The sequence below is a fragment of the Pipistrellus hanaki genome (assembly GCF_964339955.1).
Source record: "Pipistrellus hanaki genome assembly, chromosome: X".
NCBI classification, from domain to species: Eukaryota; Metazoa; Chordata; class Mammalia; order Chiroptera; family Vespertilionidae; genus Pipistrellus; species Pipistrellus hanaki.
The window spans coordinates 48,438,801-48,466,069 of NC_140524.1; the positions used below are offsets into that span (position 1 = coordinate 48,438,801).

Genomic DNA, 27,269 nt, shown 5'->3' on the forward strand with positions numbered 1-27,269 from the left:
CACCACCAAACCATGATTACATGAAATGCTGAAGGGTATTCTTTAAGAAGAGGAAGAAGAAGAAAAAGATAAAGGTAAAATTTATTAACAACAAAAAGACATCAAATACATACCTACCAACAAGTGAATCTAAAAATCAAGTGAATAAAAAATCTGAAGAACAGAATGGACTGGTGATATAATAGAATCAGGGACATAGAAAGAGAGTGGACTGACAATTCTCAGGGGGAAGGAGGTCTGAGGGGTGTGGGAAGAGATTGGACAAAAATCTTACACCTATGGATGAAGACAGTAGCAGGGGAAAGGGCATGGGTTGGGGTGGGGAATCAGGTGGAGGGGAGCTATGGGGGGTGGAGGAAAACCTGTAATAATCTGAACAATAAAGGTTTATTATTAAAAAAAAACATAATGGGAGGTTTCAACAGCAGACTAGAAGCGGAGTACTGAATATGTGAGTTAGAAGACAGGGTAGAAAAAGTTACCCAATCTATACATCAATTGGAGAAAAAAAATTAGCAGGAGGAAAGTTTAAGGGAGGTTTGGGACAACATGAAACGAAGCAACATCTTTATAATAATGATGCCAGAAGAAAAGAAGAGGAGTAAGGATTAGAAAACCTGTTTGAAGAAATAATTACAAAAAACATCCTGGACTTGGGGAAGAAAAAAGTCACTCAAGCACAAGGAGTCCCAAACAAGATGAACCCCAAAAGACCCACCCCAAGACACACCGTAATTACAATGGTAAATGTGAACAACAAAGAGAGAATCTTTTTTTTTTTAAAAAAAATGTATTTTTATTGATTTCAGAGAGGAGGGGAGAGGGAGCAAGATAGAAACATCCATGATGAGAGAGAACCATGGATTGGCTGCCTCCTGCACGACCTGTACTGGCAATTGAGCCCGCAACCCAGGCATGTGCCCTGACTGGGAATTGAACCTGTGACCTCCTGGTTCAAAGGTCGATGCTCAATCACTGAGCCACACTGTCCAGGCAAAAGAGAATCTTAAAGTCTGCAAGAAAGAGAGTTACTGCTGACCCAGTCACCCCTAATTGCCCTCTCCTGCAGGCCTGGTCCCCCCAAAGTGCCCTCCTCTGCAGGCCTAGTCACACCCCCCCCCCGAACTGCCCTCTCCTACAGGCCTGATCCCCCCAACTGCCTGCCAGTGCCAGTTTGGTCACCCCTATTTGCCCTCCCCTGCATACCTGGTTGCCCCCAACTGCCCTTCCTCCCCTACAGGCCCAGTCACCCCCAACTTCCCTCCCCTGCTGGCCTGGTTATCCACAACTGCCCTCCTCTGCTGACCTAAACGTCCACAACTGCCCTCCTATCGGCCTTCTTGTGGTGGCCAATTTGTGACCACATGGGGTGGCCATCTTGTGTAAGGGTGTGATGGTCAATTTGCATATTACCTCTTTTTTATATAGGATGATTGGATTACCAAAGAGATAAAAGAAGAAGTTAAAAACATCCTGGAAACAAATGACAATGAAAACACAACAATCCAAAATCTATGGGATACAGTGAAAGCAGTCTTTAGAGGAAAGTTCATAGCTTTACAGGTTACCTAAAAAAAAACACACAAAAAACAAGAAAAGCTGGTAATAAATTATCTAACCCTACAAATTACTGAATGAGAAAGAGAGCAATAAGAAAAGCCCAGAGTAAGTAGAAGGAAGGAAATAATATCAGAGCAGAAATAAATGACATAGAGAGCAAAGGATCAATAAAACTAAGAGCTGGTTCTTTGAAAGGCTAAACAAGGTTGATGAACCTCTAGCCAAGTTCACCAAGAAGCAGAGAGGATCCAAATAAAATCAGAAATGAAAAAGGTGAAGTAACAAACAACCCCACGGACATACAAAGGATTGTAAAAAATTTACTGCGAACAATTCTACTTCAACATACTGGACAACTTTGATGAAATTGACATATTCCTAGAAAAATACAAGCTTTCAAAAACTCAATCAGGAAAAATAAAAAATCTGAATAGGCTGATAACTACCGATGAAATTGCAGCAAATAATGAAAAACCTTCCAGCAAACAAATCTCTGGTCTGGATGGCTTCACCAGGGAGTTTTACCAAACATTCAAAGTAAAACTAAAACCCTCCTTAGACTATTTCAAAAAATTCAAGAGGAAGGAACAATTCCAAGCTCTTTGAGGCCAGCATTACTCTAATCCCCAAGCAGAAAAATAAACTACAAAGAAAGGGAATTATAGGCTAATGTCCCTGATGAACATAGATGCTAAAATCCTCAACAAAATTCTAGCAAATTGAACACAGCATTACAGAGAAATATCTTACACCATGACCAAGTGGGATTTATTCTGGGGATTTAAGGATGGTACAATAAATAAATGTCAATAAATATGATACACCACATAAACAAATTCAGAGACAAAAGTCACATAATCATATAAATTGATGCATAAAAAGCATTTTACAAAATCCAACACCCTTTCTTGATAAAAACTCTCAGCAAAGTGGAAGTAGAGGGATCATACCTCAACATAATAAAAACCTTACTGATAAACCTACAGCCAACATCATGCTCAATGGGCAAAAAACAAAAAACAAAAAAACCATTTCCCCTGAGAACAGGAACAAGACAGGGATGCCCACTTTCACCACTCTTGTTCAACATAATATGGGAAGTGTTAGCCATAGTGTAAGACAAGAAGAAGAAATAAAAGGCATCCAAATGGGGAAAGAAGTAAAACTGCAATTATTCCCAGATGACATGATATTGTACATAGAAAGCCCTAAAGACTCCATCAAAAAACTACTAGGCTTAAAAATGAAATTGGAAATGTAGCAGGACACAAAATGAACACCCAGAAATCTATGGCCTTTTTATACACCAATAATGAACTCACAGAAAGAGAAACTAATAAAATCATCCCATTTACCACTGCAACAACAACAACAACAAAAACTAAGATACATAGGAATAAATTTAACTAAGGAGGTAAAAAACCTGTACTCGGAAAACTATAGGATGTTGAAAAAAAGAGAGAGAGAAAAACAAACAAGTGGAAGAATATATTGTGTTAATGGATTGGTAAACTCAACATTATTAAAATGTCCATACTACCCAAAGTACTCTATAGATTCAATGCAATCCCCATTAAAATTCCAATAACGTATTTCACAGACCGAGAGAAAACATTCCAAAAATTCATATGTAATAAAAAATGACCCAAATAGCTGCAACAATCCTGAGAAAGAAAAATGAAGTTGGAAGGATCACAATACCAGATATCAAGCTAAATTAAAAAGCCACTGTTCTCAAAACTGCCTCGTCCCGACACAGGAACAGATATATAGACCAATGGAACAAAACAGAGAACCCATAAATTCATCCAAGCCATTATGCTCAATATTTGACAAAGAAGGCAAGAGCAGCCCTAACCAGTTTAGCTCAGGGGCTAGCACATCAGCCTGCGGACTAAAGGGTCACAGGTTAGATTCTGGGCACATGCCTGGGTTGTGGCTCAATCCTCAGTAGGGGATGTGCAGGAGGCAGCCAGTAAATGATTCTCTCTTATTGATGTTTCTCTCTCCCCTTCTGCTCTGAGATCAATAAATATATAATTTTAAAAAGGCAAGAGCATACAATGGAGTCAAGACAGTCTCTTCAATAAATGGTGTTGGGAAAATTAGACAGATACATGCAAAAAAAAATTAAACTAGACCACCAACTTATACCATACACAAATATAAACTCAAAATGGATAAAGGACTTAAACATAAGATAGCAAATCATAAAGATCTTAGAAGAATCCATAGGCAGCAAAATATCTGACATACTAGTATATTCTATCAATATCTTTACTGATACAGCTCCTAGGACAATGGAAACTAAGGAGAAAATAAACAAATGGGACTAGAATAAAATTAAAAGCTTCTGCACAGCAAAAGAAACCATCAACAAAAGAAGAGAGCCCACTTCATGGGAGAACATATTTGCCAATGATATATCCAATAAGGGTTTAATCTCCAAAATGTATAGGGAATTCATACACTTAACAAAAGGAAGATAAACAATCTGATCAAAAAATGGCCAAAGGATCTAAATAGACACTTTTTGAAAGTGGACATACAGAAGGCGAAGAGACATGAAAACAGGCTCAGAGTCACTAATTATCTGAGAGATGCAAATCAAAATGACAATTAGGTATCATCTCTCACCTGTCAGAATGGCTATCATCAGCAAATCAACAAAAGACAAGTGCTGGAGAGGATGTGGAGAAAAAGGAACCCTCATTCACTCTTGGTAGGAATACAGACTGTGGCAAACAGTATGGTGTTGCCTCAAAAAATTAAAAATGGAACTCTTATTTGACCCAGTGATCCCACTTCTAGGAATATATCCCAAGGAATCAGAAGCACCAGTCATGAAGGATATATGCACTCCTATGTTCATAGCAGCACAATTTACAATAGCTAAGATTTGGAAACAGTCTGAGTGCCCATTAGCAGATTAGTGGATTTAAAAATGGTGATACAATTACACAATGGAATACTATGCTGCTGTAAAAAAAGAAAGAACTCTTACCATTCGAAACAGCATGGATGGACCTGGAGAGTATTATGCTACATGAAATAAACCACTTGGAGAAAGATAAATATCACATAATCTCACTGGTTTCTGGAATATAATGAACAACATAAACTGATGAACAAAAATAAATCCAGACCATCAAATCTCAGAGGGAAGGTAGAGGAGGGTGGGGGTAAGGGGGAGTGATCAATCAAAGGACTTGTATGCATGCATATAACCTTAACAAAGGACAGAGACAGTAGGGGATGAGGGCATGTGTTGGGGGCTGGGAGTGCCTTGGGATAGGTCAATGGGGGAAAAAGGAGACATATGTAATATTTTAAACAATAAAGAATTTAAATAAAAAAGTAACAAAAATAAATTTTATTTAACTAATTAGGATATGAAAATTTCTTGTTAGTATTTGTTTTAATGAAAATCTTAGTTACTTTTTCTCCCCTTTATCTTTTTCACTCTCTTACCTTTCTTTCTAAATCAAATCAGACTTGTTAAAAACTCATCATTATTCATTTTTTTGTATATAATAATTAGTTGTCTTTATTTCATCTATACAAGCTTGTTAACTTCGTCCTATGGTATATGTTACAACAGGACTATCCTTTACATTTAAAAGTTATTTGATTCTTCATGCTTTGTTGTCATTGTTTCACATGATTAGCAGGACTTACACTTTTAATTTTAATTGTTTAGATTTGTGTTGTATTATTTACAACTCTTATGAGAACCTGGGAGAACTAGCAGAAAATTGAGCCACTAGCAAATGTTAAGAATCATTTTGATTATTTGTAATTTTTTAAATCACTGCTGGCATTTTGGTATACATTCTTACAGTCTTTTCTATGTATATGTTTGTATATAATTATTTTTAGGTAATGCTTGTTATTATACTCAGAACATTTTCTAATATTACAAAATGTTTTTCAAGGACATAATTTTAAAGCTACATAATAGACAGTGTGGATATACCAACATTTATCTAATCATTTTCTTAATGTCAAACATTTAAATTAGTTATGTTTTTTTGCCATTATAACTAATTGATAAATCTGTAACATAAACCTTTATGGGCTTCCTTGACTTTTCTGTAGGATTCCTAGAAAGAGAACCACTTGGTCAAAGGTTAAGAATATTTGTAAAGTTACTACTACAGCTTTTTAAAATGCCCTTTAGAAATGTTGCACCAATTTATATCCGATGTTCTTTGCTGTAATAGATTGCAAGCTTTTTTTCTGCCAAAGTTCCTGGTGTTTGTCTCCTTAATGATTTTTTTTTTCAGAATAAGCAGGTGAAAATAACTTTTGGGTTCTCTTGCAAGAATAATAACCAGTTTGGAATAATGATGTATCACAACAACCGACTCATAAAGCCCTTTGAAAAGGTGGGATGCCAAGTGAAGGTGAGTGATTTTTTTTTCATAGAAGACTGAAAAAAGTGGGAAGAGGATTTAAAATTTAATTAACATAACTAATTTAAATGTTTGACATTATATTATTAATGACTTTTACTCCCATCTTATAATGGTTATTAAATATTATCCTGGAATTCAATGTTACCAGTGAGCCATCTTGTGTTAAAAAATTCTATTTCTCATTCCTCTTAGATACTAATCAACACGGAAACTTTGCTGAATGCATTTTCTAGGTGAATGTTAATAAGAAATAGAATGAGAACACCAGAACTCTGCCATGTGTATAAGTCTATTAGTGTTGAAGGTAGCTTTTTATATATTCTTGGGGAGACAATACAGCATAGTGGAAAATGAATAAAATTTAGTGGATGATGGCCAGGATTTGAGACCTGGCTTTTCTACTTACAAGCTATGCAACCTAATTGCTTAATTTATCTGAGGCTCAATTTCTTACCTGTAGAATGGGAACCACAATAATAATTTTACCTGCTCTGCCTACCTAATGCTTAAAAGGTTGAAAGATTTAAATGGGATAAATTATGTGAAAATATTTTATAAACTGAACTATACAAATATTACCATCATCTTTAATATTTTAATTACAATTTAAAGTAGAAATAGCCACAATTCCATTCATTTCTATTTTATAGATAAGACTGCTAAAGTACAAAGAATGACAAACTGCTTTATATTTAACAGTAGGACAAACTTATATTAGACCCAGAATAGTTTTCAGTCTATGCTGATTTTCTTTGCTATATCATTTTTATACAATTCATGTTTGTATGCTTGTCTAACTACATCTTGACTCAATTCCTTCCATTAAAGAGTAAAAAATATTTTTAATCCAAAAAATATCTTGTATCAACTTGTAATTAATAACACTGCAAATCTGACTCATGTTAGTAATTGATTAGTGGCCTACTTGTTTATTTTAATAGAGCATGATAATTACATAGCATCCTTAAATTTTTTTAGAGGAAGTTTGGATTGTGTTCCCTAGAACAGTAGTATATAAGTTTGATTTTTTTTAAGCAGTGTCATTTTTTGTTCAAATGAAATCATATGGCAGTATAAAACAGAAGAAAATGAAGGTAGTGTGGGAGAAGTAGAGATGGCTATAAACCTTAGAATAGCCTAGATCTATGGATCATAGTTTGAAAATCTTGTCCTAGAACTTGCCAGAGGTTGCAGTTAAATGTAATATTTGCAGTCTATTGAAATATATTCTGAGTGTTTCTATAGATCTTGTTGGCCTTACCTTGCCCATAAAGGTTATGTAACCTTTCTATTATTGTTTGGAATCAAAAGAAAATGCTTCCAGGCAGTCAACAGTAATGTGAGTGTTGAAATTAATATTTTTTTCCCTAAGCCAACTCATGGAGAAGGTGTGGGAGTAATTGGAGTCATTGAGTGCAATTTCTTAAAACCTGCCTACAACAAACAAGACTTTGAGTACACCAAGGAGTACCGGTGAGTCACTCCCAACCTAGAGTTTCTGGTAGTATCTTCAGATATGATTCTGTTCTATGAAACCTCTAAAAGCACCTCTAAAAATCAGGATGGTAAATTAACTGATAATTCCTTCAAATCTATTTTCTAAGATGAAAAAGAAAATGATTTGACTTTTCAGAGAGGAAGGGAGGGGGAGAGAGAGAGAAATATCAATGATGAGAGAGACACATCAATTGGTTGCCTTCTGGATGCGCCCTGACCAGGGCCAGGATCAAGCCTGCAACTGAGATACATGCCCCGGACTTGAATCGAACCCAGCACCTTTCAATCTGCAGGCTGATGCTCTATCCACAGAACCAAACCAGCCATGGCAAAATGATTTACTTTTAAATGAAAGATTATATTATACATGATATATGGAGCTCAGTTGAGATAAACCTTACCTCAACATTATGTAAAGAGCATGGAAGTCATTTGGTAAAATACTTCTAGTGAAACAAAGAGCCTTGGAATTATCTTTTTTTAATATATAATCTGTACTAATATCACATCTTCTTTGATTCTAGCATACATGCCAGCACAGTTTCCCCCCCCATTTTTATTGAATTTATTGAGGTGACATTGGTTAATAAAATTATATAGGTTTCAGATGTACAATTCTATATTAGATCATCTACGTATTACATTATGTGTTCACTACTCAAAGTCATGTCTCCTTCCAACACCATTTATCCCCTCCATGCCCTCTTCTACCTTCCCTACCTCCCTTTCCCTCTAGTAATCACCATACTGTTGTCTGTGTTATGACGGGGTTTTTTTTTTGTTGTTGTTTGTTTGTTTTGTTTGCTTAATTCCAGCCCCCAAACCCCTTTTCCTTCTTACTGCTGTCAATCTGCTTTTTGTATCTATGAATCTGTTTCTATTTTGTTTGTTTATTTTGCTCAAGTGCAAGTGGTGTTCTGGATGTATAGAGAGATAAGGTATGAAGACATTTTTCTTTTAAATCTTTATTGTTCATACTATTACAGATGTTCCTCTTTTTCCCTCCATAGCTCCCCCACCCAGTTCCTACCCCACCCCATGCCCTCGCCCCCGCCACTGTCATTGTCCATAGGTGTAAGTTTTTGTCCAATATCTTTCTGTACCCCCACACCCTCTTCTCCCTCCCCTCCCCCCCCCGAGAATTGTCAGTCCACTCCCTTTCCATGACCCTGATTCTATTACATTCACCATTACATTTGTTTTGTACATCAGATTTTTTTATTCATTTGACTTTTAGATTCACTTGTTGATAAATATGCATTTGTTATCACGTTGTTGGTCAAAATTGTTATCTTTACCTTTTTCTTCTTCTTCCTCTTCTTAAAGAATACCTTTCAACATTTCATATGATACTGGTTTGGCAGTGATGAACTCCTTTAACTTTTTCTTGTCTGTGAAGCTCTTTATCTGACCTTCAATTCTAAATGATAGCTTTGCTGGATAGAGTAATCTTGGTTATAGGTTCTTGCTATTCATCACTTTGAATATTTCTTGTCACTCCCTTCTGGCTTGCATAGTTTCTGTTGAGAAATCAGCTGACAGTTGTATGGGTACTCCCTTGTAGGTAACTAAGGGAATTTTTATCTTGCTGCTTTCAAGATTCTCTCTTTGTCTTTTGCCCTTGGCATTTTAATCATGATGTATCTTGGTGTGGTGCTCTTTGGATTCCTCTTGTTTGGGGTTCTCTGCCCTTCCTGGACTTGTAAGTCTATTTCTTTTACCATGTAGGGGAAGTTTTCTGTCATTATTTCTTCAAGTAGGTTTTCAATATCTTGCTGCCTTCTTCTGGCACCCCCATCGTTCGGATATTGGTACACTTGTAGTTTTCCCAGAGGCTCCTTACACTATCTTCATTTTTTTTTTATTCTTTTTTCTTTTTGCTCTTCCAGTTGCGTGTCTTTTGCTTCCTCGTACTTGACATCTTTGACTTGATTCTTGGGATCCTCTAGTCCAGTGTTTCTCAACCTTCTCTCATGATGAGAATCACCTGGTGGAGTTGTTAAAACACAGATTCCTGAATCCCAACTAAGAAGTGCTAAACTAGAATTTTTGGGAACATATAGGTAAAATTGTATACTTAACTAGTGCTCTAAGACAGATTTTATATACAGAGCACTAAGTTAGGTATGCAATTTTACCTATATGTTCTCAGAAATTCTAGTTTAGCACTTCTTAGTTGGGATTCAGGAATCTGTGTTTTAACAACTCCACCAGGTGATTCTCATCATGAGAGAAGTGCCGGAACCTGCCGGCTGATCGACCAGATAACCTGAATGAGGGGGTGAGGCTGAGAAAGAAAGACAAGAGACAGGATGGGGTTGGGAGGACTGCAGCTCAAGACTGCAGCCACTTTATTAGTTGCAAGCGTATATTTATGAGGCTTTTCTGGGCATTTCTCCAAGTGCCCCTTTCCCAGAACAAGGCCGCCCGTCAGCCCCTCAAGACATTCTTGGAAGAGATACATCTGGTTAGATATCATTGAGAACAGCCTAGCTGAGAACATCCAGATAAGTCGTGCATCACGCGCACTCTCTAACAATGGGGCTATGGTCTGCCCTGTCCTAACACGCACAAGCAGCTCTGACTAAAGCTGATAACATCCTTCTGCTAGAGCAAGCACAGGGGGAGGACGCGAGGTGCTAGCCGTGCCAGCCCCCGTGAAAGGTCAGCACCGGCCTGTTTCCCAGGCTGGGGTGCTAGGCTCAGCAGGCCCCTGGAGGTCCAGGGCAACACCTGGGAGCGGGGAGTCAAGCCCCTGGCTCCCCACAGAGAAGGTTGGGAAACACTGCGTCTAGTCTACTGTTTAATCTCTGTATATTATTCTTTATTTCAGTCACTGTGTGCTTAATTTCTGAATGGTCCTTTTCCATTTTTTTTTTTGGCATTCCCATTAAGATCCTTGAAGATCTCACTAAGTTCCTCAGAGGTTTCTAGAAGATTCTTGAGTGACCTAATAACCGTGGTTTTAAACTCTATATCTAGTATTTTGCTTTCATCCATTACTTGTGACATGTTTCTTTGTCTCCACATTTTGGCTGCTTCCCTATATTTATTTCTATATATTGGGTAACTGCTAAGTGTCCTTGAGTTGATAGAGTGGCCTTGTGTGGTATGTGTCCTATAGGGCCCAGTGGCTTAGCCTCCCCAGTCACCTGAGGTGGACACTCTTGGTGCACCCCTTTGTGGGCTGTGTGCACAGTATTGTTGTAATTAAGCCTTGATTGCAGTTGGTATCACTGAGAGGAATTGACCTCCAGACCAATTGGTTGTGAGGACCAGCTGTGTCTACAATGGAAGAGCTTCTGTGTAGGAGACACCCTTATGGGGCAGGACTTGCTTCAGTGGGGCTTTGGTGCTCACTGAGTCTGCCCCTTGAATGTGTCTCTTATGGATGTGAAGAGTTGTAATCTGGTATGGTCTCACACTGACCACTGGGTACACTGGCTCTTGGATCTCCAAGGAGGTGCAAAGTCAGCCACTGCCTAAGGCCACCCAGCAGGAGCTACAGAGAGATATGCAGATTCCTCCTCTTTTTATTGGGTTTGGAAGTGCCCAGACTAGGCCCAGCTGTGTAGCAAGGCAGGCTGTTGCTGTTGCTGCTGCCTGTTTGACAGGTTTTGGGGCAGGATCTCAGGGAATCTCCTGGGCAGAGCAAACAGCAATGTCTGCCAGTTAACCCTGCACCAGAGAGGTCCCCGCACAGAAAAAATGACTACTACAAGCACCTCTGTCTAAAAGAAAGCTGCCTTCTTATCCCTGTCCCAATCCCAGACAGTCCAGTTTCTCCCCATATGTGTCTGGGTCCTTTAGAGTCTTGTCCAGAACTGGAGTTCAGAGCAAGTGGGATCTTATATCTCCCTCCCAATTAAAAAAGCAGCGCACCCTGGTGCCAGCCTGTTCCTTGCCTCCACACCTCCTACCAGTCTCAATGTGCTTTCTTATTTACCTCTAGTTGTAGAACTTCCACTCAGCCAGCTTTCCCATGGTTCTGGATGATAGTTGTTCTGTCTTTTAGTTGTAATTTTTTAAAAATATATATTTTATTTTTTACAGAGAGGGAGGGAGAGGTATAGAGAGTTAGAAACATCGATGAGAGAGAACATTGATCAGCTTCCTCCTGCACAGCCCCTACTGGGGATGTGCACGCAACCAAGGTACAAGCTCTTGACTGGAATCAAGCCTGGGACCCTTCAGTCCAAAGGCCGAGGCTTTATCCACTGAGCCAAACCAGTTAGGGCTTAGTTGTAATTTTGATGTGGTTATGAGAGGCAGCAAATACAGGTGTGTTGCCATCTTGGTTCCTCCCCATTTTCTTTCTTTCTTTCTTTCTTTCTTTCTTTCTTTCTTTCTTTCTTTCTTTCTTTCTTTCTTTCTTTCTTTCTTTCTTTCTTTGACATCTCAGTAGAAATTTCTTTTTAGAATGCAAGAAAAGTAATTTCCCAAATTTCGTTATTTTTGTGTGTGTGTGTGCCAAAACTGTAAAAAAAAATTAGATAAATTTTGTACCTTAATTTATCTGTAATTGTAAGAAATTTAGGATTCATGTCTGACAGAGATAATTTTTTTGGATGGCAACCCCATATTAATTTTAGGGTAATTGGTTCTTGGTCACTGGGGCTATTCAATGGTTATAGTAGCTGCCTGCCCTCAGTTTTAAGTAAAATGGTCTTTTAAATATGAGTCTGGCTCATCATGGAGATCTTTGACTAGGACTTGACTCTTAAAAGTGAAAGTTTAGAAATGACATCAGCTTGATAGCAGTTTCAGAGCCAAGTCACTGTGTTTCTCTTGAGTAAATGGAATAGTGACTTTCTGCTGATTAAGCAAGTAGTTATGATCTGTGAAATTCAAATGTTAAATATAAAAAATTATTTACCACCTTTCTTATGTTTTCCAAATCCTCATCTACATTTTAAATTTTAGAGGTATTTGATCCTTAGTTTATGACGTTTAGTTTCAATATGAGTTTGAGGTGATTGAAGGGACTCCAGATATATTGCATCACCTGTAGGTTTATTTAGGTAAACATATAGGATTTCTGGTTTAAGTTGTTTAATAATCTGCTACACATTTCATTAAAAATAGACAACTAGTATATTATCCTGCATACAGTCTTTGAGGATAAATTTTGCATAACTCTTGTTCCAAATCTGGCATCATTTTGTTTTCACTCAATTTATTTTATATAGAAGGAAAAGTGTTTAGTTAAAAAAAAAAATTTGAATTAGAGAGGGGCATTAGAGAAGGTTGTCTGCTACCACAAGCTCATGCTGAGTATTATAAATATCAAAGCTGCAAATGATAAAATGATAACAGCCATCATACTGCTAGAATGTTTTTATTTTATTTTTATTTTTTAAATAAATCTTTATTCATATTATTACAAATGTTCCTCATTTTTTCCCCTCCATTGCTCCCCTCCACCAGGTTCCCACCCCACCCTCTGCCCTTTCCACACACCCCATTGTCCTCATCCATAAGTGTACAGTTTATGTTCAGTCTCTTACCGCACCCCCCCACTCCCCTTTTCCCTGAGAGTCGTCAGTTCACTCCCCTTCCATACCTCTGATTCTATTATATTCACCAGTTAATTTTGTTCATCAAATTTTTTAAATTCCCTGATTTTTTAGATTCACTTGTTGATAGTTACGTATTTGTTGTTCATAATTTTTATCTTTATTTTCTTCCTCTTCCTAAAGAACCCCCTTCAGCAATTCATATAATTCTGGTTTGGTGGTGATGAACTCCTTTAGCTTTTTTTTATTTGTGAAGCTCTTTATCTGGCCTTCGATTCTGAGTGATAGCTTTGCTGGGTAGAGTATTTTTAGCTATAGGTTCTTGCTATTCATCACCTTGAATATTTATTGCTATTCCCGCCTGGCCTGCATGGTTTCTGTTGAGAAATCAGCTGACAATTGTATGGGTGCTCCTTTATAGGTAACTACCTGCTTTTCTCTTGCTGCTTTTAATATTCTCTCTTTGTCTTTTGCTCTTGGAATTTTAATTATGATGTGTCTTGGTATGGTCCTCTTTGGATTCCTTTTGTTTGGGGTTCTGTGCGCTTCCTGGACTTGTACGTCTAATTCTTTCACCAGGTGGGGGAAGTTTTCTGTCCCTATTTCTTCCAGTTTTCGGTATCTTGCTCTCTCTCTTCTTCTGGGACCCCCATGATTCTGATGTTGGTTCGCTTGAAGTTGTCCCAGAGGTTTCTTACATTATTTTCAACTTTCTGGATTCTCTTGTCTTCTTGCTTCTGCAGAGGAGTGTCTTCTGGCTCTTTAGGTTCCAAATTTTTGACTTGATTCTTGCAATCTTCCATTCTGTTTTTAGGACTCTGTATAATATTTTTTATTTCAGACAATGTATTCTTTATTTCTAATTGATCCCTTATTATTTCTAGTTGATCCCTTTTCATATCCTCATAGGTCTCGTTTATTTTATTGGCCTTTTCTAGGAAATTCTTGAAAAACCTTATAAGCGTGGTTTTGAACTCTATATCCAGTTGCTTTTTGTCCTCCATTTCTTTCATTTGTGATCTGTTTACTTGTCTCGGCATTTTCGCTGCTTCCCTGAGTTGGTAGGGTGGCTTTGTGTGCTAAGGTGTCCTATATGGTTCAGTGGGTCAGCCTCCCAGTTACCTGAGGTGGACACTCATGGTGCACCCCTTTGTGGACTGTGTGTACCGCCTTGTTGTAGTTAAGTCTTGATTGTTGTTGGTTTCACTGGGAGGATCTGACCTCCAGGCCAATTGGCTGTGAGGATCAGCTGTGTCTATGCCGGGAGACAGCCTTATTCGACTAGACTTGGAAAAATGCAAAAGCCTCTGTGCTCAGCTTGGATGGGGCGGAGTTTCAGGGTGGAGCCAACAGCCTTGCCTTCCCTCAGCCCCGCCCTATGAGGTTCCTGAGTCTCAGTGTTCCTTAGTGTCCTTCAGTACTCGCTGCAAGCACCTCTGAGAGAAAGGTGCCCTGGAGTTTCGCCCGCTACCAAACAGTCTAGGCTCTCCCCCAATGAGCCCGGAACTGGGGTTCAGTTCAGTTGGAAGTGGGGTTCAGAGCAGTTTGGGGCTTTTGTCTCCTTCCCGCTAGGGCAATCCAGAGGCACAGTCAACAGTCCATTCTCTGCTTGCAATGTGCACGCCTCCGGGACTTCCTTTTGCCGCTTCTCTGAGTTTCCGCCACTTCCCTGAGTTTCTGCCTTACATCCCAGGCTCCCTCGTATGAACCTGAGTCCCCAGGGTCTGGCCTAGAACTGGGGTTCAGTGCAGTCGGAACTGGGGCTCAGCACAGTCCGGAGCTTTTGTCTCCTTCCTGCTAGGGCAATCTAGCAGCAGAGTCAACAGTCCATCCTCTGCGCACAACGTGCACGCCTCCGGAACTGCCTTTCACCGCTCCCCTGAGTTTCCGCCTTACAGCCCAGATTCCCTCTGTATGAGCCTGGGTCCCCGGGTCTCGCCCAGAACTGGGGTTCAGTGCTCTCGGAATTGGGGTTCAGCACAGTCTGTATCTTTTATCTCCTTCCTCTAGGGAACGCCCGCCAGTCACTCAGCCTCCCTCTCCTCTCCGGCTACGTCCTCTCTGTGCGCGCAACATGTCTCTGTACCTTAGGCTTTTACAGCTCTGCTTTTCCTTCCGGTTATCTCTTTTCTTCTCTTTGTAGAATTTCCAGTCAGTCAACTTTCCTGTAGTTCTGGATAATGTCCAATTTGTATTTTAGTTGTATTTTTTGAAATTGTTGTGTGAGGCTGCAGTTAGGCGTTTACCTATGCTGCCATCTTGTTTTTTCTCCTAGAATGTTTTTAAATAAATCTCTAATATTAGTTTTAATATTTATCAGATTAAATCTGCAACTATTAGGGCTCAAACTTACAACATTTATTTTTTAAAATCTTTATTGTTGAAAGCTTTACATATCTCCCCCTTTTCCCCACCTTGATCTCTTCTGGTCTGCCTCCACCCCTGCCTCAGGCCTTTATGACCCTATTTTCTGTGTCCATGAGTTATGCATATATCCATACAAGTTCTTTGATTGATTGCTTCCCACCCTCCCCTATCTTTCCTCCGAGATTCCACTCTGTGTTCCATACTTCCATGTCTCTGGATCCTCTCAATTCATTATTTTGTTCATTATATTCCACATATGAGTGAGATGATGTGATACTTGTTTCTCTGACCGACTTATTTAACTTAGCATGATATTCTCCAGGTCCCTCCATGCTGTTTCAAAGGGTAAGATATTTTTTTTTACTGCTGCATAGTATTCCATGGTATAAATGTACCACGGCTTTTTTATCCACTTCTCTACTGATGGGCACTTGGACTGTTTCCACATCTTAGCTATTGTAAATTGTGCTGCTATAAACATAGGGGTGTATACTTTCTTTCTGATTAGTGTTTTGGGTTTCTTAAGACATATTCCTAGAAGTAGGATTACTTGGTCAAATGACAGTTCCATATTTAATTTTTTTTTTTTTTTTTTTTTTTTTTTTAGGAAACTCTATACTGTTTTCCATAATAGCTGCACCAGTCTGCACTCCCACCAGCAGTGTATTAGTGTTTTCTTTTTTCCTCATCCTCACCAGTACTTGTCATTTGCTGATTTGTTGATGGTAGCTATTCTAATGAGGTGATACCTCATTGTCATTTTAATTTGCATCTCTCTGATGATCAGTGACTTTGAGCATTTTTTTCATAAAACTTACAACATTTTTAGAGTAAATTTCAGCTTAAAAGTGTAATCAACACATAATGAATGAGCACCCCACCATTGCATGGTACAGTGGCTAGGCTTTGTGGAATTTTCTAGAGAAATTCAAGATATGATTTCTGTCTTCGAGGAGCTTATAGTCTATATATAATAGCAGATTGTCACATACATTAAACAATTTAGAGATTAATATAATGGCTATTTGAGCAATCAAAACCTAAGTGGCATGGTATAGGACAGTGATTGGCAAACTCATCAGTCAACAGAGCCAAATAGCAACAGTTCAACAATTGAAATTTCTTTTGAGAGCCAAAAACCGACTTCTGCGCATGGGCCACGAAGTTTCAATCTCACTGTACGTGCACGCCCACATATGGTATTTTGTGGAAGAGCCACACTCAAGGGGCCAAAGAGCCACATGTGGCTCACGAGTTGCAGTTTGCCAACCACTGGTATAGCAAAAATTCCTTGAGATAACAGATTTGGTAAAAAGTATGACTTAAGATTTTCCTTGAAGGATATAGTATTTAGAAAAGGGGGGAAGGGAATTTAGGGATGGAAATTATAGCATAAGCTAAGGTAGTGACAGGAACTCAAAATGGTAAAAATATTGGGAGTAAGAGTAGAGAGATGTAACTATAGTGAGAAAAATTAAAGTCAGATGGATAGAGTAGGGCCATATTCTAGAGCATGTGTTGACAAACTTTCCCTGTGAAGGTCCAGGCGTAAATATTTTAGGCTTTTTACCATATGGTCTCTGTCACAACTACTCAATTATGCTGTAGCATGAAAGCACCCATAGACAAAAACAATCAGTGACCTAGATTGGGCCCACAGGCTGTAGGTGGACGACCCCTGTCCTAGAGCCATAGTTCCAAACTATGTGCCTAGCTATACAAAATGAACTCACAGGGAAACCATAAGATATTTTAAATTTTTGAGGGAAATGCAGTGATACTTGACTTTAGTTCAGAGGTTCCCAAACTTGTTTGTGCCGTAGACCCCTTGCCATGTTTTTTGGTTTTGGGTAGACCCCCTACTTACCTGATATTGATTTTTTTGTAAATTTCTAACTGTAGTGAAGTTTAGTGTTAAAATTTAATAAAAAATAATGTACCTACTTTTCTCCGGCATTCTCAAACAAAATAACACTGATTCACTATAATTTGTATGATAAACTACCAGTTTATATTTTTTTAAATATTTTCTCAGCACTTTCCTATTCAAGATTCAGGAAACGAATGAACGTATTTTTCTCACATTCATATTTATAGAGTGACGAATTGAACAAGTCGGTGCAAGTTCGCGAAGCTTTGAGACAAAAATTGGCAAGAATGTTTACTGCGCGTATGCTTGTAACAAGATGATACTGGTATATCATTATGTGCAGGTTTTTATCCTACAACTTACACAATTTTATAAACATATATAATAAATTTTTTACTTCATAGGTACTTTTATAAATAATTTATATGTTTTTATATTATAAGATAATATGATGTAAGTAAATAGGTACTATCAGTGTATGTTGAGATCCACTATCGTGGACCCCCATTTTCATTTCATGGACCCCCAAATTTTTTTTCCGCTGACGTAGACCCCTTGCAGGTTGTCATAGACCCCTGGGGGTCGATATAGACCACTTTGGGAATCACTGCTTTAGTTTATAAACAATAGAAATTGTTTCCTATTGCTATCATAACAAATTACCACAAACTTAGTGTCTTAGGACAAAACTAATTATTTCAGAATTCTGTAGGTCAGAAGTAGAACATGGATCTCATTGGGCTAAAATCAAGGTCTTGGCAAGGCGGCATTCCTCTCTGGAGGCTTTAGGAGAGAATGTATTTCCTTGCCTTTTTCAGCTTCTTGAGGCTGCCAGCATTCGTTGGCCCATGACCCCCTTCCTCCATCTTCAAAGCCAGCAATGGTAGATTGAGTCCTTCTTACATTACATCACTCCAGTGACCTTCCTTCTATCATCACATCTATAATTATGATTCTTTTGCACACACTTCCACTTTTAATTGGATAATTCAAGATAACCTATTTTAAGGTCAGCTGATGAATAACCTTAATTTTGTCAGTAACCTTAATTCTTCCTTTCTGTGTAACCTAATATATTCATAGGTATCAGGGATTAGGACATAAATGTCTTCAAAGGACCATTATTCTGCCTATTACATTATGCCCTCTGACCCCCTAATATCCATATACATCTCACATGCAAAATATTCCCACCCCATATCAATATTCCCCATTCTCAATTATTATAGCAACTCAAAGTCTAAACTCTCATCTTAATGTCATCATCTCAAAATCCAAAATTCTCATAATCTAAATCAGACATGGGTGATTTTCTGAGTCTGATCCATCTTTGGATAAAATTCTTTTCCACCTACTAGTATTGGCATGGCTATTTTATTTTCATATTTTGCTCACAAAATACAATGGTAGGACAGGCATAGAATACCATTATAGATATTTCAGTTCAAATGGGGATAAACTTGAAGGAAAAGGGAGTATCTGGTCTCAAGAAATTTCAAACTCTAGCCATTACATTTCAAGGCCTGGGAATAATCTTCAGGGGCTTAAAGCTCCACCCCCTGGATTTAAGATTCTGCTTTCTGACCTAATGGCTCAGCATTATCTTTTTTTTTTTTAATATATTTTATTGTTTTTTACAGAGAGGAAGAGAGAGATAGAGAGCTAGAAACGTCGATGAGAGAGAAACATCGACCAGCTGCCTCTTGCACACCCTCTACCGGGGATGTGCCCGCAACCAACGTACATGCCCATGACCAGAATCAAACCTGGGACCCTTCAGTCCGCAGGCCCACGCTCTACCACTGAGCCAAACCGGTTTCAGCGGCTCAGCATTATCTTTAATTTTTCATGAAGGGTAGCATATATTTACAGTTGAGATGTTTCATCAGCCTGTGTCCAGACTATAGAATTTTGGAGGTTTAACAGCCTTCTTTTATTTTATGCTCTCTTCTCCCTTTCAGTCAAATCTAGCAGGTTTTGTGGTAGTATACCATTCTTAAGAACCCTGTGAATCTCACATATATATCATGGATATTCACTCCAGACAAGAAGTTCCTGACAGGTCTTTCCTAGATAATCCTATTTCTATTCTTAGCTTCTGCTGAGATGGCTGTGGAGATCTGAGTTACGTGTTTAATTTTTTTTTCAAAGAGCTTTTTGTGTGACTGAATACTCTGACCTTTTGATCTTCCTGAGATATTAGCAAAAGGTTGTCCAGTCACAACCTTGACTTCTTCTGTAGAGCATGCTTTCCTGGCATGGAATCTCAAAATTTTAGCAACTTATACAATCTGGATAGGCTGAGAATTTCCAAAATCATTACCGGTAAGTCCTGTTTTCTTTTTGTTGAACAGTTCTTCCCTCAATTTATCTCTTTCCTCTCATATTTTATGTAAGCAGCAAGAAGACACCAGGCCACACTTTCAATACTTTTCTTTGAAATCTCAGCTAAATGTTCTATCACTTACAAATTCTGATTTCCACATAACTGTAGAACACAATTCTGCTAAAGCTTTCTGCACTGTATAACAAGCATCACCTTCCCTCAAGTTTTCCAATAACATGTTTATTTCCTTCAAGCAACACCTTTAACATCATAATTCTACTAAGAGTCTGTTCATAATAATTTTGGTATTAACTAGGGGAATTGATTTTTTTTCTCTACCGTGGTCCCCACTTCCTTGAGAGCCCTCACCAGTGGGGTTTTTAACATCCATATATGTACTGACAGTCTGTTCAAGGCAATCTAGGCTATTTCTGTTGTGCTCCTCAAGTTCTTCCACCCTCTGTCCACTGTCCAATTCTAAAGTAACTTCTACATTTTTAAGGATTTTTATAGTAGCACCCCACTTCCATGTACTAAAATCTGCATACCTTTCGATTACAACATATCTTTGTGTATCTGGGCTTTCAGTGGTTGCTGTGATACAAAGCAAGTAACTCAGTGTTGACTAAGAAATGAGGAAAGCTGTGTCCAATTTGATTCCAAGGTTTGAGAAGTACAGTACCCAATAGGCATACACATCCCATTAGTAAATAATTGTGGTTATTTAAGAATGAAATAGAAATATTTTTTAATTTATGTGTATTATTTTTTAAATGGATTCTAAATTTTAGTTCATAAATACTTGCTAAGTTGTTTACACCTAACTAATTAATAAATGGAGCTGGTATTTATTTCTTTTGATTTAAGGGTGCCATGAAAAACGTGAGACACTAAGGGTGCCATAAACTGAGAAGGTCTGAGAACTTTTATGTTAGAGGGACATTGGGTAGAGTTGGTTGATGCCTTAGGCCAGTGGTCGGCAAACTAATTACTAGTCAACAGAGCCAAATATCAATAGTACAATGATTGAAATTTTTTTTGAGAGCCAAATTTTTAATTTTTTTATTTTTAAATTTTTTTTTCTATTTTTATTTTATTTATTTATTTATTTATTTATTTATTTATTTATTTATTTTAATTTATTTTTTTATATATTTTATTGATTTTTTTTGCCCCCCTCTCTCCCTCCCATACATACCCTCCCTCCCCAGAGTTTTATGTCCATTGGTTGTACTTATATGCATGTACACAAGTCCTTCGGTTGATCTATTATCTCCCCCAGATCTTCCTCCCCTCCCCACTGTAATTTGACAGTCTGCCTGTTGCTTTACTGTCTCTATATCTGTCTCTTGGTTCATCAGTTTATATTGTTCTTTATCATCCACAAATGAGTGAGGTCATGTGGTGTTTCTCTTTCATTGATTGGCTTATTTCACTCAGCATGATGTTCTCCAATTCCATCCAGGTTGCTGCAAATGATGAGAATTCCTTCTTTTTTATGGCAGCATAGTATTCCATTGTGTAGGTGTACCATAGTTTTTTGATCCAATCATCTGCTGACGGGCACCTAGGCTGTTTCCAAATTCTGGCTATTGTAGATTGTGCTGCTATGAACATAGGGGTGCATATATCCTTTCTGATTGGTGTTTCTAGTTTCTTGGGATATATTCCTAGAAGTGGGATTACTGGGTCAAATGGGAGTTCCATTTTCAGTTTTTTGAGGAAACTCCACACTGTTCTCCACAGTGGTTGCACCAGTCTGCATTCCCACCAGCAGTGCACCAGAGTTCCTTTTTCTCCGCAACCTTGCCAACACTTGTCGTTTGTTGATTTGTTGATGTTGGCTATTCTGACAGGAGTGAGATGGTACCGCATTGTTGTTTTGATTTGCACCTCTCGGACAATTAGTGACTTTGAGCATGTTTTCATGTGGCTTTTGGCCTTCCTCCTGTCTTCTTTTGAAAATATTCTATTTAGGTCCATTGCCCATTTTTTAATTGGATCATTCATCTTCCTTTTATTTAGTTGTATAAGCTGTCTGAAAATGTTGGAGATTAAACCTTTATCAGTGGTATTATTTGCAAATATGTTCTCCCACACCGTGGGCTTTCTTGTTGTTTTGTTGATGGTTTCTTTTGCCTTAAAAAAGCTTTTTGTTTTGATGTAGTCCCATTTGTTTATTTTCTCTTTAGCTTCCATTGCCCTAGGGGCAGTATCAGTGAAGAAGTTCTTTTGGCATACGTCTGAGATTTTGCTGCCTGTGGATGCTTCTAGTATTTTTATGGTTTCCCGTCTGATGTTTGAGTCCTGTATCCATTTTGAGTTTATTTTTGTGTATGGTGTAAGTTGGTGATCTAGTTTCATTCTTTTGCATGTGTCTGTCCAAATTTCCCAACACCATTTATTGAAGAAACTGTCTTAACTCCATTGTATATTCGTGCCTCCTTTGTCAAATATTAATTGAGCATAGTGATTTGGGTTGATATCTGGGTTCTCGATTCTATTCCATTGATCTATATGTCTGTTCTTGTGCCAGTACCAGTCTGTTTTGAGAACAGTGGCTTTGTAATATAGTTTGAAGTCTGGTATTGAGATCCCTCCTACTTTATTCTTCTTTCTCAGGATTGCTGTGGCTATTCGGGGTCTTTTATTGTTCCAAATGAACTTTTGGAGAGTTCTTTCTAGGTCTGTGAAATATGCTGTTGGTATTTTAATGGGGAGTGCATTGAACCTATAGATTGCTTTAGAAAGTATGGACATTTTGATGGTGTTGATTCTACCAATCCATGAACATGGTATGTTCTTCCATCTCCTTACATCTTCCTCTATCTCTTTTTTCAGTGTCGTGTAGTTTTCCGCAAATAGGTCCTTTACTTCCTTAGTTAAATTTATTCCTAGGTATCTTAATTTTTTTGGTGCGATGGTAAATGGAATTGCTTTTTCAGCCTCTGTTTCTGTAGTTTCACTGTTGGTGTATAGAAATGCCATGGATTTCTTGGCATTAATTTTGTATCCTGCTACATTGCCAAATTCATTTATTAAGTCAATTAGTTTTTTAATGGAGTCTTTTGGGTTTTTTATGTACAATATCATGTCATCTGCAAATAGGGATAACTTTACTTCTTCCTTTCCAATTTGGATGCCTTTTATTTCCTCCTCTTGTCTAATTGCAATGGCTAGTACATCCAGTACTATCTCAAACAGGAGTGGTGAGAGTGGGCATCCCTGTCTTGTTCCTGTTCGTAGAGGGAATGGTTTTAGTTTTTGCCCATTGAGTATGATGTTGGCTGTGGGTTTATCATATATAGCTTTTATTATGTTGAGGTATGATCCCTGTACTCCCACCTTGTTAAGAGTTTTTATCAGGAAAGGGTGTTGGATTTTATCAAATGCTTTTTCTGCATCAATTGATATGACTATATGATTTTTATCTTTCAATTTGTTTATATGATGTATCACGTTTATTGATTTGCGGATATTGTACCATCCTTGCATTCCTGGAATAAATCCTACTTGGTCATGGTGTATGATCTTTCTGATGCTCTGCTGGAGCCTATTTGATAGAATATTGTTGAGGATTTTGGCATCTATGTTCATGAGGGATATTGGCCTGTAATTCTCTTTCATTGAGTTGTCTTTATCTGGTTTTGGTATTAGGGTGATGCTGGCTTCATAGAAGGAGTTTGGAAGTGTTCCTTCCTCTTGTGTGAGAGCCAAATTTTTTAAACTTAAACTTTTTCTAATGCCACTTCTTTAAAATAGACTCGCCCAGGCTGTGGTATTTTGTGGGAGAGCCACACTGAAGGGGCCAAAGAGCCACATGTGGCTTGCAAACCGCAGTTTGCCGACCACAGTCTTAGGCAATGAGAATTAATTGGGTGGCTTGAATAGGGGAGTGAATTGAAGCACTATCTTAAGAATATAGAACAGGGAAAAAATAAAGAAGAAAAAGAATATAGTACAGTTGACTCTTGAACAATGAAGGGGTTAAAGGCTCACACCACCCATGCAGTAAAAAAACCCTGCATACAATGCCCAACTGGCATGGCTCAGTGGTTGAACATCAACCTATGAACCAAGAGGACACAGTTCCATTCCCATTCAGGTCACATGCCTGGGTTGCAAACCTGATTTCCATAGTGGGGGGCATGGAAGCTGCAGCTGATCAAGGATTCCCTCTCGTCATTGATGTTTCTATCTCTCCCTCTTCCTTCCTCTCTGAAATCAATAAAAATATATTTCTTAAAAACCTGCATAGAACTTAAGTCCAGATATACAAATTCCCAACTGAACATAAAAATTACAGTTGACCCTCAAACAATGCAGGTTTGAACTTTACAAATCCAATTAAGTATGGATTTTGAACAATGTGTGTTTGAACTTATATGTGGATTTAAAATTATCGATATTTTTTTAATCCTCACCTGAGAATATGTTTTTCCCCCCCATTTTTATTAAGGTATTACATGTATACATATCTTTCCATTGCCCCCCTCCCACTCCCATACATGCCCTCACCCCCCAATGTCTTGCATCCATTGGTTATGCTTATATGCGTGCATACAAGTCCTTCGGTTGATCTATTATCTCCACCACCTCTCCCTAACTTTCCCGCTGTAATTTGACAGTCTGTTTGACGCTTTACTGTCTCTGGATCTATCTTTTTTTCATCAGTTTATAATGTTCTTTATTATCCACAAATGAGTGAGATCATGTGGTATTTTTCTTTCACTGACTGGCTTATTTTACTTAGCATAATGTTCTCCAATTCCATACAGGTTGCTGCAAATGGTAAGAATTCCTTCTTTTTTATGGCAGCATAATATTCCATTGTGTAGATGTACTACAGTTTTCTGATCCAGTCATCTACTGGCAGGCACCTAGGTTGTTTCCAAAATCTTAGCTATTGTAAATTGTGCTGCTATGAACATAGGGGTGCATATAGCCTTTCTGATTGGTGTTTCTAGTTTCTTAGGATTTATTTCTAGGAGTGGGATTACTGGGTCAAATGGGAGTTCCATTTTCAGTTTTTGAGGAAGCTCCATACTGTTCTCCACAGTGGCCACACCAGTCTGTATTCCCACTAGCAGTGTACAAGAGTTCCTTTTTCTCCGCATCCTCGCCAACACTTGTCGTTTGTTGATTTGTTGATGATAGACATTCTGACAGATGTGAGATGGTACCACATTATTCTTTTGATTTGCATCTCTCAGATAATAGTGACTTTGAGCATATCTGAATGTGTCTCTTGGCCTTCCTTCTGTCTTCTTTGAAAAGATTCTATTTACATCCATTACCTATTTTTTATTGGATCATTTATCTTCCTTTTATTAAGTTGTATAAGTTGCCTGTAGACGTTGGAAATTAAATTTTTATCAGTGATAACATTTGCAAATATGCTCTCCCATACAGTGGGCTTTCTTATTGTTTTGTGCATAGTTTCTTTTGCTGTAAAAAAGCTTTTTATTTTGATGTAGTCCCACTTGTTTATTTTCTCTTTAGCTTCCATTGCCCTAGGGGCAGTATCAGTGAAGACGTTCTTTTGGCATATGTCTGAGATTTTTGCTGACTGTGGATTCCTCTAGTATTTTTATGGTTTCCCATCTTATGTTGAAGTCCTGTATGCATTTTGAGTTTATTTTTGTGTATGGTGTAAGTTGGTGATCATTTTTTTGCATGTATCTGTCCAATTTTCCCAACACCATTTATTGAAGAGACTGTCTTGACTCCATTGTATGTTCATGCCTCCTTTGTCAAATATTAAATGAGCATTCTGATTTGGGTCGATATTTGGATTCTCTATTCTATTCCATTGGTCTATATGTCTGTTCTTGTGCCAGTACCAGGCTGTTTTGAGAACAGTGATTTTGTAACACAGCTTTAAATCTGGTATTGAGATCCTTCCTACTTTATTCTTCTTTCTCAGGAGTGCTGTGGCTATTTGGGGTCTTTTTTTATTCCAGATGAATTTTTGGAGAGTTCTTTCTAGGTCTGTGAAATATGCTGTTGGTATTTTAATGGGGAGTGCATTGAATCTATAGATTACTTTGGGTAGTACAGACATTTTAATGATGTTGATTCTAGCAATCCATGTACATGGTATGTTCTTCAATCTGTTACGTCTTCCTCCATCTCTTTTTTCAGTGTTCTGTAGTTGTCCACGTATAGATCTTTTACCTCCTTAGTTAAGTTTATTCCTAGGTATCTTAATTTTTTTGGTGCAATGGTAAATGGGATTGCTTTTTTAGTCTCTCTTTTTGTAAGTTCACTATTGGTGTATAGAAAGGCCATAGATTTCTTGGCATTAATTTTGTATCCTGCTACATTGCCAAATTCATTTATTAAGTCTAATAATTTTTATGTAGTTTTTAGGTTTTTTTTGTACAATATCATGTCATCTACAAATAAGGACAGTTTTACGTCTTCTTTTCCAATTTGGATGCCTTTTATTTCTATTTCTTGTCTAAATGCAATGACTAATATTTCCACTACTATGTCAAACAGGATTGGTGAGAGTGGGCATCCCTGTCTTGTTCCTGTTCTTAGGGGAAATGGTTTTAGTTTTTGCCCATTGAGTATGATGTTAGCTGTGGGTTTATCATATGTAGCTTTTATTATGTTGAGGTATGATCCTTCTATTCCCACCTTGTTGAGAGTTTTTATAAAGAAAGGGTGTTGTTTTTTATCAAATGCATTTTCTGCATCAGTGGATATGACTGTGATTTTTATCTCTCAGTTTGTTTATGTGATGTATCATGTTTATTGATTTGCGGATATTGTACTATCCTTGCATTTCTAGGATAAATCCTACTTGGTCATAGTGTATAATCTTTCTGATGTACTGCTGGATCTGATTTGCTAGAATTTTGTTGAGGATTTTGGCATCTATGTTCATATTAGCCTGTAATTCTCTTTCATTGTGTTGTCTTTATCTGGTTTTGGTATTAGGGTGAGGCTGGCTTCATAGAAGGAGCTTGGAAGTGTTTCTTCCTCTTGAATTTTTTGGAATAGTCTGAGGAGGATAGGTTTTAGTTCTTCCTTGAATATTTGGTAAAACTCCCCTATGAAGCCATCTGGCCCCAGGCTTTTATTTGCCGGAAGCTTTTTTTGATGACTGCTTCAATTTCTTCCATAGCTATTGGACTACTAAGCTGCTTAGATTCTTCCTGATCAAGTTTTGGTATGTTATATTTTTTTAGTAATATGTCCATTTCTTCCAGGTTGTACAGTTTGATGGAATAGAGTTGTTCATAGTATTTTTTAATAATCCTTTGTATTTCTGTGGAGTCTGTTGTTATTTCACCCCTTTCATTTCTGATTTTGTTTATTTGGGTCCTCTCTCTTTGCTTCATGGTGATCCTGGCTAGAGGTTCATCAATCTTGTTTATCCTTTCAAAGAAACAGCTTTTGGTTTTGTTTATCTTTTCTATTGTTCTTCAGTCTCTATGTCATTTATCTCCACTCTGATCTTTATTATTTCCTTCCTTCTGCTTACACTGGGCTTTTCTTGTTGCTCTCTTTCTAACTCTTTGAGGGTTAGGTAATTTATTACCATTGTTTCTTTTTTTTTTTTTTTTTTTTTTTTTTTTTTGCAGTAAGGTTGTAGAGCTATGAACTTCTCTCTCAAGACTGCTTTTGCTGTGTCCCATAGATTTTGGATTGTTGTGTTTTCATTGTCATTTATTGCCATGATGTTTTTTATTTCTTCCTTGATC

General features: G+C 37.8%; 1 protein-coding gene across 5 annotated transcripts in view; it reads left to right on the forward strand.

The window, feature by feature from the left end:
* The window catches only part of MORC4 (MORC family CW-type zinc finger 4), a 737,287-nt gene that overhangs the window by 28,767 nt on the left and 681,251 nt on the right, over positions 1–27,269 (forward strand). For all 5 annotated transcript variants that reach the window (XM_084870446.1, XM_084870449.1, XM_084870447.1 and 2 more), the window contains 2 exons: positions 5,847–5,966; positions 7,351–7,451. In XM_084870446.1, coding sequence (XP_084726572.1) covers positions 5,847–5,966; positions 7,351–7,451 — 221 coding nt within the window. The remainder of the gene's footprint in view (positions 1–5,846; positions 5,967–7,350; positions 7,452–27,269) is intronic.